The sequence below is a fragment of the Gaeumannomyces tritici genome (genome assembly GCF_000145635.1).
Source record: "Gaeumannomyces tritici R3-111a-1 unplaced genomic scaffold supercont2.1, whole genome shotgun sequence".
Lineage (NCBI taxonomy): Eukaryota > Fungi > Ascomycota > Sordariomycetes > Magnaporthales > Magnaporthaceae > Gaeumannomyces > Gaeumannomyces tritici.
The window spans coordinates 1575516-1589408 of record NW_008804545.1 but is presented as its reverse complement, the minus strand read 5'-3'; the positions used below and the strand labels follow the sequence as shown (position 1 = coordinate 1589408).

The 13893-nt window shown below is 58.9% G+C and overlaps 4 protein-coding genes across 6 annotated transcripts; 1 reads left to right on the top strand and 3 right to left on the bottom strand.

The window, feature by feature from the left end:
• The first annotated feature begins 171 nt into the window (after nt 1-171).
• Nucleotides 172-4334, top strand: GGTG_00494 (methylenetetrahydrofolate reductase 2). The gene is made up of 2 exons (XM_009218243.1): nt 172-1661; nt 1720-4334. The coding sequence occupies exon 2, from the start codon at nt 1816-1818 to the stop codon at nt 3883-3885; it is 2070 nt and encodes a 689-aa protein (XP_009216507.1). The 5' UTR covers nt 172-1661; nt 1720-1815; the 3' UTR covers nt 3886-4334.
• On the bottom strand, nt 4291-7202 carry GGTG_00493. Of its 2 annotated transcripts, none has more exons than XM_009218242.1 (6): nt 6980-7202; nt 6236-6359; nt 6025-6136; nt 5679-5831; nt 4795-5413; nt 4291-4677 (listed from the first exon to the last, which is right to left on the bottom strand). In XM_009218242.1, the coding sequence occupies exons 3-5, from the start codon at nt 6116-6118 to the stop codon at nt 4881-4883; spliced, it is 780 nt and encodes a 259-aa protein (XP_009216506.1). In that variant the 5' UTR covers nt 6119-6136; nt 6236-6359; nt 6980-7202; the 3' UTR covers nt 4291-4677; nt 4795-4880. The 2 variants fall into 2 exon arrangements, with proteins under 2 accessions (XP_009216506.1, XP_009216505.1); XM_009218241.1 differs by lacking the exon at nt 6980-7202 and adding an exon at nt 6457-6764.
• A 145-nt stretch (nt 7203-7347) lies between these two features.
• GGTG_00492 (PQ loop repeat protein) lies at nt 7348-9331 on the bottom strand. Its single transcript, XM_009218240.1, has 2 exons — nt 8675-9331; nt 7348-8590 (listed from the first exon to the last, which is right to left on the bottom strand). Exons 1-2 carry the CDS (start codon nt 8836-8838, stop codon nt 7783-7785), a joined length of 972 nt encoding a protein of 323 aa, XP_009216504.1. The 5' UTR covers nt 8839-9331; the 3' UTR covers nt 7348-7782.
• A 487-nt stretch (nt 9332-9818) lies between these two features.
• On the bottom strand, nt 9819-13689 carry GGTG_00491. Of its 2 annotated transcripts, XM_009218239.1 has the most exons (3): nt 11521-13689; nt 10872-11427; nt 9819-10565 (listed from the first exon to the last, which is right to left on the bottom strand). In XM_009218239.1, exons 1-2 carry the CDS (start codon nt 12819-12821, stop codon nt 10899-10901), a joined length of 1830 nt encoding a protein of 609 aa, XP_009216503.1. In that variant the 5' UTR covers nt 12822-13689; the 3' UTR covers nt 9819-10565; nt 10872-10898. The 2 variants fall into 2 exon arrangements, with proteins under 2 accessions (XP_009216503.1, XP_009216502.1); XM_009218238.1 differs by having other exon boundaries at nt 9819-11380; nt 11541-13689.
• Between the last annotated feature and the right edge of the window lie 204 nt (nt 13690-13893).

Sequence of the window (13893 nt, the reverse complement as noted above, 5' to 3'; positions counted from 1 at the left end):
CCAACGTCGCAGGCGGTGAGCCCCATCGCCCCAGCCTTTTTCCCATTTTCTTCATTTTCATCCTCTGGCTGGCTTTCTGGGCAGAAAATTTTGACTGCGCCAACTGCCGGTGGGGACCCATTGTGGCTTGCGCTGGGGCCCCAGTCCCCAAAACATAGGTCGCCAAATTTTCTTCTTAGACTTTTTTCTTCTTTTCTTTCACAAACGACCACGCAGATCCTTGACAAAAGATCGACAGCCTGCCAGCAAGCAATACGCTCTCTCGATGGCGCTGACGACCGGATCGGTGTGTCGAGATTAACTCCTCTAAATTGCCCTTGTTTAAAACCATCATCACGAGGGCCCCATTTGCGCGGCCACCATGAGCCGATGATGACCTGACACAAGATCCGGACATTTCTTCCAGTCGCAATGTTTGCTCGCAGATGTATCGACTGCTCTGTTAGCACACATGCGCCTGCACACGCGTCTGCCGAACACCCGTCGCAAAATCGGATTGTAGCATGTCTTAGCGTGGCCCGACGGCGCGCCGTGTATCTTATGGTCGATACAGAAAACATGCTCAACAGTGACCCATGTGTTTGTCCTAGGTGAACGCCTTGCTCTGTCTGCCGTATGGCTACAGCCCTTCGAGGTAAGCGGCCACCTCCCTAACCCCAGTTCCATCTACTCTGTCGGCCAGGATCACGGACCTGTAGTGATGACATTATTCTGGTAAACCGACGCAGCCGAGCTTGTGGGCGGTCGGGCTTCCCGGCAAGCCCATAAGCTATAGGTCGCGCTTGAGGATGCTCAAAAGGCTATTCATTATTTGTCTGAACAGGACCCGTGTATGAAAATCGGGCCATCTCATGCTATGTAGCTCACAGGCTGACTTTATTCCTTCAGGGCCCATTCCGGGATATCGGGCTCGCAGACGTCAGTCTTTTGGTGCCAGGTGCTGAGCTGGGTGCTTCATGCATATCCCTCTGAAGGAATTATGGGTAACATCTACGCGTGTATATCTGTAAATGATTGATGCGGGTGGGACATGAGATCCAAGTGTGACGGAGCAGTTGCATTTCGTGAGCCAGGGCTTGCTATGGGTGAATGCAACCACCTGAGCCACTGATGTGGTGCTACCTATGCGGTAATCGTGTGGGCGGGTAGCGCTAGGGGATGGCAACCTAGGCAAGTGCCGACCGACGTCAGGGCGGGCGGGATCGGCCTTGGGCCTGCACTTGCCCCCTCAGCGGGCAGAACTTTTTATACCTCATGTGCATTCTCGTACACTGGCGGGAAACTCTAGACGTGGCCATTTGATCATCCGGGACGATTCATTCTCTTCGACGCAATCTTATTATTTTTCTTTCTACCTTGCTCTCCAGCTATCCAACTATCCAACTTACTTAGACCATCCAGCACCGTCTCTATTGTTCTTATTTTCCGTGAAAATCCGTTGATACCCAAACCGTCTCGTCGAGGCCCATCGCTAGCTTACCCCGCCTTCCCATTTCCATTACGGCCTCGTGACTCGGATATACACTGCTCAGCTCCCTTCCTCTCCAGAAGACACAGCTGCAAGCATCCACTTATCCAACTGCCGATCGAATTCGCGACCCGCAGGGGCATGCCCAAGATAGTTATTTAACTGATGAGGACGTTCATTTCTCACTACCCAAGTAAGAGCCCCTTCCCCTACAGCTACGTAGGCATTCATTCTAACGCGGCCACTGCTAGGCGCTTTGCCTTATCTTTCACCATCTTTCTTTCCCTTCTCCTTACCACTTCTTGCTCGGCCTGCCCCCTACCAGCCGTGAGGCCTGAGCAGCAGCCATGGACAAGATAACGGACAAGATAGCGGCGCTGCCCGCCGATGCCACCTACTTCTCGCTCGAGTTTTTCCCACCCAAGACGGCCATGGGCTTTTCTAACCTACGAGACCGACTCGACCGCATGGCTCGGGCTCTCCGGCCCCTTTTTGTCAACGTGACCTGGGGTGCTGGCGGTTCCACTTCGCAGAAGTCGCTCGAGCTGGCAGAGATATGCCAGCGCGAGCTAGCTCTAACCACTTGCCTACACCTCACCTGTACCAACATGAGCCGCAAACTGCTGGATAAGGCCCTGGATGATGCGCGCGCCCTTGGAATCCGCAACATCCTCGCCCTGAGGGGTGACCCTCCAAGACCTGGCGAGTACGGCGAGCCCGAAGACTCCGAGCCTGCCGACACCGCTTTCACCTGGGCTGCCGATCTTGTCCGCTACATAAAGCAGAGACACGGGGACTACTTCTGTATAGGTGTGGCCGCCTATCCAGAGGGCCATGCCGACGAGAGCCACCCTACCAACCAGAGCCTGGAGCATGACCTCCCATACTTGATCGAGAAGACCCAGGCCGGTGCGGATTTCATCATGACGCAACTGTTCTTTGACATAGACGCCTACGACAAATTCGAGAGGACACTAAGAGAGCACCCCAGCGGAGCCTTTGCCACAATCCCTATCATCCCCGGCCTGATGCCCATCCAGAACTATCAGATGATCAAGCGAACGACCAAGCTCAGCCACGCCGGGATTCCAGACTCTCTTATGGTCAGGCTGGACGCCGTAAAGAAAGATGACGAACAGGTTAAGAAGGTCGGCGTAGACATCGTCAGTGAACTGGTGGAGAAGGTCAAGGAGGTCAAGAGCAGAACACCGGGCCCGCAGGGCTTCCATTTTTACACTCTGAACCTGGAGAAGGCCGTCTCCTTCATTGTAGAACGCACCCATCTGATCCCATCCAGCGACCCCGGTGAGGACGAGGCAGTGTTTGCGGATGAGGCGGCGATCGTGGCGGACGATGCCTCGGCTGCGCCATCGTCGCTGCTGGGCGTGCCGGCGATCCACGTCAACGGCGCCACGCCGAGCCACTCGATACAGGGCGTCCACTCCTTGTCATCAAGGAGACAGTCTTCCATCGGCTCAGACCCCCGAAACCGCGTCATCGTCAGCGGCCGCCCAGCTTCACACCCGGACTACGAGGCAACGGCCCTCGAGGCTAGCGTGCCGGCCGAGCCCATCAACAGCCGCGCGAACACCCTCGCCATCTCCGAGGGAGAGGGCGTGCTCGGCCGCGAGGCGACGTGGGACGACTTTCCCAACGGCCGCTGGGGAGACGCGCGCTCGCCCGCCTACGGCGAGATCGACGGCTACGGCGTCAGCCTGCACATGTCGGGCACCCAGGCCGTCGAGCTCTGGGGCCGCCCGGCCTCGGTGCGCGACGTCAGCGCCCTATTCATGCGCCACCTGAGCGGCGAGCTCAGGGCCATCCCCTGGAGCGAGGAGGAGTTCAACCCGGAGACAGACACGATCCGCCCCCCGCTCCTGGCCCTCAACGAGCGCGGCTGGTGGACCGTCGCCAGCCAGCCGGCCGTCAACGGCCTCAAGTCAGACAACCCTACCTTTGGCTGGGGCCCCACGCATGGCTTCGTGTTCCAAAAGGCCTTTGTCGAGCTCTTCATCCCGAGCGCCGACTGGGTGGTCCTGCGCGAGAGGCTGTCGCAACCCGGGACCAGTGACTCGGTCTGCTTCTACGCCAGCAACGCGGCCGGCGACTTCGTCTCGTCGGACAGCACCGGCGGGCTCCACGGCCAGGCCAAGGCGGCGGGCACCAACGCCGTCACCTGGGGCGTCTTCCCAGGCAAGGAGATCGTGACGCCGACCATCATCGAGGAGGTCAGCTTCCGGGCCTGGAGCGAGGAGGCCTTTGGCATCTGGGCCGAGTGGGCAAAGGTCTATGGTAAAGGCTCGCCCAGCGAGACGCTGCTCGAGTCGCTCCGTGCCGACCTGTGGCTCGTCAACATCATCCACCACGACTATGTCGAGCCCGATGCGCTGTGGGATCTGCTGATAAAGCGAGAGTGACTTTGAGCCAGGAGACGGACCCTGTTTTTTCTTGAGTCTCGGGAGGAAAATTGAGGATGGTTCATGCGGTTCTTACTCAGCGCATATGCCAGGGAAGTTTCGGGCGTGAAACCTGGGAGAGAAGAATTGGGCGTAAATTAGGGTTCCTTACCTTTCACTTTTAGAGGTTGACTTTTCCAAGGCCTGTGTGGGGATAAGGTCTTTTGGAGCACAACCTTTTCCCACAACGAAAACGTCCCTTTCCAAGAAGATCCCTGTATTCATATTGAGATGTGATCCACTCAGTGCGTGACCAGCTTACCGTGTATCGATGCCGCTCACTGATCCCAACGACAAGAGTCATCTCCCGTGGGTTTCTTATAGACTGCCATCTCAGAGTTGAACACCACATGCATGTTCCAGACATGAAAAGTGCACCTGGTTTATTGAATATAGAACTTTTGCTGGTCTCTAGAGACAAGTTCATCGAGTATGAAGGGTGGCTGTGCTATGTGCTCGACGCCGATATCTCAAGCGAGAGGCAACTGTGGGGGAGGGGGTAATGATATGGTGGTGTTGGGTGATGCGAGTCCAGACGAGTCGCAATTCCCAAGGTGTCCAATGTCCATTTTCCCTCCTGCTCCTCCCAGACGATAAAAGATAATAAAACGTGAAGAGAGAAGACCCAGAGGTGATGAAGAAGGATAAGGATGCTGCTGGGTGGTCCTCTCATATCCGGGCCCGACGACAATCCTTTTTGTGACTCCAAGCGCTGTTGTCACTAATACTTGGGCCACCGGATGGGTAGATGAGCTAGGCTGAAAAGTTCAGTCAAAATCCCACACATTATAGCGGGCTGCCACCAGCTCACGGGCCCGTGAGCTTCTGGCAAACAGGAGGGGGGAGAGAAGCGACGGCGGAAACACTTACCCAGGAAGAGATATTCCTCTCTGTTCTCCGGTCATACTGATGGCGTCAAGGAGATTAGGGTAGTCGGCGGGGGGGTGACGAGACGCTTAGACGACACCCTCGGTCATCTCGTCCCAGTCTTCATCGAAACCCTGCGACAGCAGAGGATCATTCTCAAGCTTCACGTAAGGCTGCTCGGGCTCGTCCTTGAGGGGATCGTCCTCATCCTCATCTAGGACGATGGGATCATCAGTGCCATTCATGCTGTCGTCGAAAGAGACGCTCTCGGACAGTTTGCCGGCCGACGCCGCGGTGGGGCCGTTGGCGGCGTTGGCCTTGGCTTTGGGCTTCGTCGGGGTCTTGACGTCCATGGCCTCGTAGTCGACTTCCTTATCGTCGTCGTCGGAGCTGCCGGGACCCTTCTTGCGCTGGCGCTTGGCGGTGGTGCTGCCGCCCGTCCTGGGGGTGGCGGCGGCCGCCTTGCGCTTGCTTGGGGTGGAGGGGCCCGGCCTGCCAACGGCGGTGACGGGGTTCTCGCCCCTGGCGACGGCGTCCTTGAGCGCCTTGGCGTCCCTCTTGACGCTGCGGAACTGGAACTCCAGTCCCTGAGCGGTGCTCTCGCCATAGTGTTTCTGGATTTCTGTATAAAAAGTGAAGTCAAGGCAAGACGAGGGAGGAGATTAGTCAGTATCAGCCGGTGACAGGATCGACAGGGCGCCGATATACAAGCCCACCAGCCACAGAAGGGTGAAATGGGGTACATGAAGGGGAAGAAAACAGTGAGGCGGTTACATGTTTGGGGGGGTACAAAGTGAAGCAAGAGATATCGAGTTGAAGGGAAAAGGACCCGAAAACCTAGACAACTTGGCCTGGTGAAAAACACGCGCGCGAAGAGGAAACTTTACCCTTTTCGTTCATAAAGAAGATATCCTGCATGTCCTTTACGTCTTGCCCTTTGGCGGCAGCATCACGAATGGCAGCCACTTGCTTCTTAATCGGCCGAAAGCGATGCTCCAGGCCAGACGCTGTCGTGTCTGAGCCATAGTACCTTACTATGGCTGGATGGATGGGAGAGGTCAGGGTCTCAGGTTATCGAAGCAACTGAAAGAGAGTAGATGTGCATGTCGCGGGGTGGGGCAGGCGAGATGAATCAACCACAGGGGCTACTCTTGGGTACAAACCCAGAAAGGAAGTGATGATAGGAAGCGGGGCAGGAAGCCATGGAAAGCTGACGCCGGGTGGTTTACGTACCTTTGAAGTCCAACTTCAGACCCGGCGCGCTGGCAAGGACCGCCGCGAGCAGCCGGGACTGCGCCTCGTAGGTCTTAAAGTTGGAGGGAGCCATTGTTGATGGTGGTATTCCCTGAGATGGTTGTCAGCAGGATGGTCTGGCATGGCGAGCGCGCGGTCGCGCAGGTCGAGGCAGTCTGGGCTGGGGCAGATGTGGGAGGGGGAAACTTGCAGAAGAGAATGGAAGACGGGGAGATGTCGTGAGAGAGGGGAGGCTGAGCGCGTTGCCTAGAAGTCTTGCTCGCTTCCTGTACGCCAGGTATCACCACTGCTGGTATGAACAAGACGTCGTCTTGCTATTGGCATCAAAGAAGCGGTTAGTAGAGCAATCAAGCGTGATTGCGCGCCGAGTGTGGAGGAAGATATATATATATATCGCTTCCGGTAACTTGCAGGATGGACTGGGTGAGCTGTAGATGCCGCTGACCGAGTGGCTGAATGAAGTCAAGAAGGGAGGGCTGGCTGATCTGGAGATGCCGCTGGCGGGGTGGTTGAAGGAGTGTAGGCAAGTCTGTCGGGAGTGGTGAGGCAGGAGGAGGGCTGTTCGGAGATGAGAGGTGAGGGATGGAAGATGAGAAGTGTGAGGATGTCCAAGGTAAGGAAGGGAAGCCGAGAGGCAACGAAAGAAAGCCGATATGTAAAATAGAGAAGTTGAGAGATGAAGAAGGAAAGGTGAGAGGTAAGAGTTTTGGGAGTCCGAGGTCACGATCTGGGAGGAAATATATGCAAGGCTACGTGGGGGAGGAGAGGGAGGGGGCGGGCAGGAGCGAAGAAGTGGGGCGGGCGCTCGTCTAAGTCTGGCAACCAGAGGAAGATGATAGGCGTGGAGATTTCGCCAGCGAAAAGGTAACGGACAAGTAATGAAAAAAAAAAACAAATGAAAAAAAACATCGTATCTACTAAAGGGCAAGCTCACCTGGGAACCAAAGCCGCAAATACCTGGATGGACGCGCGAGATGGGAGGTTGGAGATGTCGTCGAGGCGTTGGGGCTTACAGCGAGGCTTGACGTACGATTAAACCCGAAGGTGACGCGCGCGAAACAAAAAATTTAGAGAGAATATTAATTTTCCCGCGAGCTCAAACAAAGGAGGGAAGGGGAGCAGAAAAAGAAGCGAATGCTGATCCCGAGTGGTGGGAGAGGTTTCTGGTTGGGTTCTCGTGGGTGCAAGGGCAGATTGCGGGAGCGCGCTGGGGGAGCGGGTGAGTGCCAGATAGCGCGATACGTCAGGCAGCATCTCAATCCACGCCAACAATGACCAGCAAAAGCCGAAATTGCATAAAAGCAGACTCGCAAAAAAATCACCAAAGCTCATGTTACTATTCTATCTATTTATTTTATGTTCTAGTATCTTCTAACTGCACGGCCGCGTGATTTGTGCAGGAGGCTGGAAGTACCCGCTAACTCTGCTTCACTCCAAGACACGGCCAATCTCCAGCCCCAGCCCGGCGGCCTCGCGTCATGGGCGCCCAAAAGGGCATAGAAACAGATTCTAGCGACAGGCCAAAAAGCTCCACCGCTAGTGCTGGTTCGGGATTACCCATGCAGTTGCCACATGGCCACGGGATGGCTCCCCCAGGAAATCGATCGGCTCGGCTGTGATGGCGGCACAGGAACGGGACTGAGCCGTGGTATCGATCATAAGCTCCGTTCCTCGACGCGGCATATTCTCCGGACGACTCCAATGATTCCTTCACCCGATAAGGGTTGGCGTGTTGGCTCAGTCCAGCATGCCCTTGTCCGGGTTGGGCGTCCGACGACCCGTCGCAGGTTCCCCGAACCCGGCCGCGAGCTGTCCGTTGGGCGACTTGAAGCTGCTCCCGCCGCCGTAGCCATAGTTGGGGGCGAGGTGCTGCATCTGATGGCCCTGGTGATGGTGGTCGTGGCCGTGGCCGTGGCCGTGGCCGTGGCCGTCGTCGAGCCCGAGCCCGACGGCCCGCTTCGAGGACGGCTCCGGGCCCCCGGTGCCGTACTGGAGATACTGCATGCCCAGGAAGAGGTCGCACGCGGCCTGGAACACGCCGCAGACCTTGAAGGCCACGGGGATCTCGGTGGGCGAGGTGAAGAACCAGCACATCTTCATGCAGTCGCCCATGATCCAGCTGACGATGATGGAGGGCCGGAACCCCCTGCACGACCGGGTGCGGGCGTTGGCGTACATCTGCGGGAACGGCACCGTGGCCTCGGCGGCCAGGCCGAGGTAGCCGACCAGAGGCGAGTAGAGAGCGTATACGGAGTGGAGCGGCGCGAGGAGGAGCTCGAGGATGGTCAGGCCGATGAACAGGTACAGTATGAACTGCCAGTACGGCTTGTGAGACCGCCACTGCCAAAAGTTGTACGGGCGCTTGAAGTCTTGCAGCGCGCCGCCCTGCGAGCTGGCAAAGGGCGCCGCGGCGTCGCCGCCCTTGTGGGAGGGGCCGGGCCGGTGGTCCAGTGCGACCTTGAGCAGGATCGTCTGCATGGCCACCATTGTGACGGCCTGTACGAGCAGGGCTTGGTCGAACTGGGCGCCGGGGTAGTAGAATATCCTGTACGGCAACCCCCACCGTGTCCTCCCCCGTCAGTGACAAAAAAAACACTCAGTCATATGGAGGGGCCAAGTGGAAACTCACCTAAGCAAGGAAGCCACTATCAAAATGAGAGGAATATCCAGTGAAAACCCGGCGCTCGACCTCGCCTTGTGCATCGACCACGCCTGGTCACTGTATGACAAGATGGGCGAGACGGTAAGGAATATGGGAGCGGCATTTGCCGCCAAGGCGCTGAAGAAGCCCATGCCAGCGGGACGCGCGCGCGCGCGCGGGGATCCAAGGTTGCGTAGTATCGGTTCGTTCTCGTGTACGTTCCTATGACAAATGTGGCTGAGGTATCCAAGGAAGAAGGTCGCAGGATGGCGTATACAAAAAAAGAAAAGATGTAGGGTAGATCCTAGAGAACAGCCGTGATGCAATTGGTATAAGAAAATGCGTATGAGACTGCTAGCTTAGGTTTACTGTGTACTCGATCGATGGGTGCGCGCGGGCCGGTTCGCGATGGGATGGGTATAGGCGGAGAAGCAAGCTGTCCGCAGATGAAAGCTTGGCGGACAGGCCCGTCAGCGGGGACGCAGTGTCGCAGGAGGGAGGCCAGGAGGAAAAGGGGGAGGATAACATAAGCGTCGCAAAGGATCAAGAAACTGCAACAACGACAAAAAAGCAAAAGAAAAAAGCTAAATGACATGCGCAACAAGATCTGGAGATTGCTGAGCCGTCAGACAGCAGATGTCAAAGGATTCGGGAGGGCCAGCTTTTGCCGACCTGCGACGAGGGGAGCTCGCCGCTGTGTGCTGCGGCGCAATTTCCAGGGGCTATCCTAACGGCTCCCCCGTCATGTCAATCGTGGGCCAGCCATTGGAGCTGGCGGGGTGAAAGTCAAAGCCACACACACACTCGCCAAGGCGCCACATTGGGACCCAGCCACCCGCAAGGCGGCCCAGAGACAGGCTCGGCTTTTCCGGGAGCGGAGCACACAAGACTCGAGCTCGGGCTGCCGTCCGTCCCCCCCACTCTGGGAGCTGGTCGGGCGGAGCCGCAGGAACGACAAGATGCGGAGCAAGCTGCTGAACCAGCCGCCCTTGTACTGCCCAAGGTGGGGGAACCTGTTGGGGGTTTGCCGAGGCAGGTGCTTGGGGTGCCACTGTGTACGCACGTATCTGGACGGCTAAACACGCTTCTCATCGGCCACCTCGTCATCACCAGGCCAGGGACAAGATCCAAGGGGGGGAACAAGATGATGTTCAAAGCGCCATGCTGTCGTTCGCCGCAGCTGCGGGTGGTTTGCTAATGTACAGGGTATATATATATATACTAAATATTACACAGACACCAGGTAGGCATGAGCCGCCCACCGCTCCATGTGGAATCCGTCCGCAGTGGAAGAAAAGTCAGAGAAAAAGAGAGAGATAAAAAATAAATAAAAAAAACATGCCATCTCCGTCCCATTCCCTTCCCACAAAGACGCCCGCCCGATTCCCACAAAGTCTCGCCCGGTCCCCCCAAGACTCAGGGGTGCCATCCCTACGCTGTCGCCTCATTAACCGTGTAAAGAAATAGTGACGTGATAAATATCGACAGGGAAACGAAGACGGGAAACAGAGAGAAAATAGTTCCAGGCATAAAATAGTAAACCAACGCCGGGATGAATGCAATCCACCCTTTTTTGTGGCCAAAAAGGCATAAATGCTTCGCATGATAGAGAACAATGGAGACAAGATGGTAAGGAAATGAGGAGAGGGGGCGGTTGCCCGTTTCGGAGACGTTGTGAGAGATCAGAGAGGAAGCCCCAGTTCGTCGCCGAGGTCGTCCATTGACGTCGCGTCTTGTTCGGATTTTTTTTTGTTTCGTGATTTTTTTCTTATTGTTTCTCGTAGGCTCTTCTCCAAGCCACTGTTTTGGGAACAGAATTCTTCGGGAGCGTCCAGGCCAGGTCCGCTATGCGCGAGCATCGAGTCTTCTGGATTCGTATCTTTTGGATTCGCGTTTTGTGAGCCTTTTTAATTCTCGCCTTGCTTCCAAGATTCCCTCTGTCTAGTGGGAGTGACGGTGCGGCCGCTGGGCCTGCCCATCCACACCACCACCACCGCCGACCACGGGCGCGTCCAGGCCCTGACGGCCGTCGCGCGCGGGGGCCGCCGAGGCGGAGAGCGGGGGCAGCTCATGCGACGCGGGCGAGCGGGGGATGTTGTCATGGTGGCTGTGCCGGTGGTGATACGTGTGCTGGTGCTGGTGCTGGTGTGGGTGCTGGATGCGGGGCTGAGGGTCGTGCACATACGAGTCTGTTTGCCAGCCGCGGCGGGGGTCATCGTGGATGCGGGGGAGGTCGTGCCGCTGCTGGTGCTGGCGATGGTGCCAGTCGGGCTTTGCGCCGCCGCCGTCCCTCGGGTCGCGCTGGAGCTGCGGCACGGGCAGCGGCAGGGGGAGCATGACGGGCGACCGCCGCCTCTCGGCCTGGTGCTGCTGCTGCTGCTGCTGGGGCGGCGGCGGGTAAGGGTGGTGCGAGTAGGGCGACGGCGGGTGCTGCTGGGGCGCGTGGGTGTAGTGCGAGTACGAGGGCGGCGCTTGGGGCTGCTGCTGCTGGTGGCTGTGGTGGCTGTAGCCGTGGTCGCCGAAGCCGCCGAGGCGCGGGCGCTTGGCGGGGGTCGGGTTCATCATGTCGGGCGACGCGGGCCTCAGCACGGTCCGCGGCGAGACCGAGGCGCTCGAGTTGCTGCCCGGCCGGGGCCCGTCCATGACGGGCGGCGGCCTCACCATGCTGCCGCCCAGGCGCCTCGACTCGTCCATCTCGGCGGGGGGAGTTGATGGGGAGGTGTTGTTGCCGCCACGGGGGACTATCAGGGGGGGGAGAGATATAAACAGTCAGTATCAACGAGTCATGTAGGTACAACAGACACAACAACAACAACAAAAAAAAAAAAACTCACGCATTCTTAAACTTGCACACGCGCCCAAACTTCTCGCACTGCACGCAGCGCGGGTAGTCCGGGTCGCACTTGATCTTCTTCTCCCTGCAGGTGATGCACGCGATGGCCAGCCGCTTGCGGGGCTTGCCGGCCTTTGTGACGCCCCAGTGCGCGTTGACCTGCTCGCCGTCGATGACGGCCTTGCAGTGGCTGCCGTCGTCGTAGAAGTAGCACGTGCCCTCGCCGGGCACCTCGGCCGCGCGCACGAACCGCGGCAGGAAGTGCGTGCCCGTCCAGATCTTGGGGCCCAGCCCGTCCTTGGACGGCATGCCGCCCTCGCTCGACGACGACGACGACGACGACGACGACGCTACCACCACCACCATGGCGCCCGCGGGAGGAGTCGGCGGAGGAGGAGGAGGCGGCGCGGCGTGGTGGTGGTGGTGGTGGATGGACGGGGCGCGCTGAAGCTGCTGGGTGTGCTGCTGCTGCTGGTAGTGGTGGTGGTGATGGTGGTGGCCGCTCATCTGGTCCGCCTCCCGCTTGACGCCCGTCAGCGGCGCCGGGTACCGCTCCAACTGCGCCCGGCCCGAGTGCGGCGAGTACTCGCCCCGTTGGTGCAGAGCGGGCAGCGGCGGCGGCGGGCCGTAGTCTGAGCCCCTGTCGGCCGCGGACGATGGCCGGTACTGCTGCTGCTGCTGCTGATGCGTGGGCTCCCCGTCGCGGGACTGGGGCGACAGCGGCGGGCGCGGGAACGGATCCCTCGACAGCGGCTGGAAGAGCGACGGCCGCTCGTCTAACCTCGGCTCGAACGGCCCCGCCCTAAGGCGCGGCAGCGGGGCGGCGGCGGCGGCGGCGGCGGTGGCGGCCGAGGAGGGGAAGTAGGACGACGAGGACGCGCTGGAGGTGTGTGGCCTATCCAGCGGGGACGCGGTGGCCGAGTAGGCGCGGCGGCCCTCGGACACGGGCGAGTGCAGGGGCCGTCCGTCCTGGGTGAGGGTTAGAATGCTGCTTAGGGGCGGGAGCACTTGACGCTCCTGCTGCTGTGGTTGTTGTTGTTGTTGGGGCGGCTGCGGTAGTTGCTGCTGCTGCTGCTGCTGCCGCTGCTGCTGCTCCCGGGGAGATTGCCTCGAGTCCTCGGGGCTCTTCCCGCGAAGCAGCTCGGCCGTCGGCTGCTCATAGCTGGACATGGGTGGTGGTGACGGCAGAGCGGCCTCGGACGGTCTCGAGGAGTAGGTCGACGAGCTCGGGCTCACCAGCTCTGGCGGCGTGCCCGGGAAGGCCAGGCGAGGTCGGGAGTCGAGGCAGGTTAGAATCCCCATTGAGAGCGGTGTTATGGTGCGTTGGGGGAAACAGGAACTGTCATGTCCCGGCGGTGTTGTTGGAGGAGGAGGCACGGTGAAGGGAGCCACGGCTTTGGTGGCTCTCGGCGCAGCCCTGCCTTTGTTGGTGTTTTTGCTGGGCGAACTGGCACAGATGGCCCTTCGTCCCAAGTCTGGTTCGTTTGTTTGTCGGTGGGGTTTGTCGTCTGAACGAGCCGGGCAAAAGTGCAGCTAACGGACGTTGGATATGATATGGGGACGCGGTGCCTTTCAAGAGACTGGCCAGGTCCGGGCGATGCCCACTAGATATGCACGCCGGATAAAAAGGTCGACAGGCGGGCGCAGCTGCCACGCACACTCTCTCTTTCCGCCTTTGCTTTGAGCCTTCTCTTTCTCCGCCCTGCTTCAGACGTATATCCCAAACCCTGCTTCAGGAGGCGAGGACAAGCTACAGCATGCCAGGTCTCGTTTCGTCAACAAGAACAAAAACAGCCAGTAAAGATAGAAATGATAGCGGAGGGCCAGAGTCGGGGAGGGGTTTGCCAAAGACCAGAGACAAAGACTGCCTCGGGGTGTGGTCTGGGTCGGTCCTGTGATCCGGGCGTGCAGGCGTGTGGCGCTGTTCTCGTTCAGCTCTTCGCGGATCGCCCAGGGAGGAAGACGGGTATGATGCTGGTGGTATGCGGTGCGTCCGACAAGGGGGAGTAAGGCGCACACGTGCTGGTCCGGGCTCGAGGAGTGGAGGGGGGAAAGCGTACAACGGTCGATGGGAAGCCGGAAGCGTACAATAGAAACAGACCAGCCGCGACAACGGGTAGTGGCGTGGCGGGCGGGAGGGACAGTTGGATATGTATGTAGCTTGTTTAGGTTGCCCTCCAGAATACATACACAGACACACACACACACACACACACACATACATGGATGAACACGCCCACACCACACCCACACCCACGCCCGCACCCAAGACATCAGGGGACCGGGTTTACGAGAGAGGGGAGTGGCAGAGGCGCCCCAAAGAGAGAGCCAAGCAAGAGAACATGTCGCGGGGGGGGGGGGGGGGGGGGGGGGG

Coding starts and splice junctions, on each gene's coding strand:
- GGTG_00492 (XM_009218240.1), bottom strand. CDS start 8,838: ATGGGCTTCTTCAGCGCCTTGGCGGCAAATGCCGCTCCCATATTCCTT. Junction 8,591..8,674: donor ATAGTGGCTTCCTTGCTTAG/GTGAGTTTCCAC, acceptor GTTGCCGTACAG/GATATTCTACTACCCCGGCG.
- GGTG_00494 (XM_009218243.1), top strand. CDS start 1,816: ATGGACAAGATAACGGACAAGATAGCGGCGCTGCCCGCCGATGCCACC.
- GGTG_00493 (XM_009218242.1), bottom strand. CDS start 6,118: ATGGCTCCCTCCAACTTTAAGACCTACGAGGCGCAGTCCCGGCTGCTC. Junction 5,832..6,024: donor TCTGAAGTTGGACTTCAAAG/GTACGTAAACCA, acceptor CCATCCATCCAG/CCATAGTAAGGTACTATGGC. Junction 5,414..5,678: donor CTTCTTTATGAACGAAAAGG/GTAAAGTTTCCT, acceptor CTTTTTATACAG/AAATCCAGAAACACTATGGC.
- GGTG_00491 (XM_009218238.1), bottom strand. CDS start 12,821: ATGGGGATTCTAACCTGCCTCGACTCCCGACCTCGCCTGGCCTTCCCG. Junction 11,381..11,540: donor AGTGCGAGAAGTTTGGGCGC/GTGTGCAAGTTT, acceptor CCCCCCGCCGAG/ATGGACGAGTCGAGGCGCCT.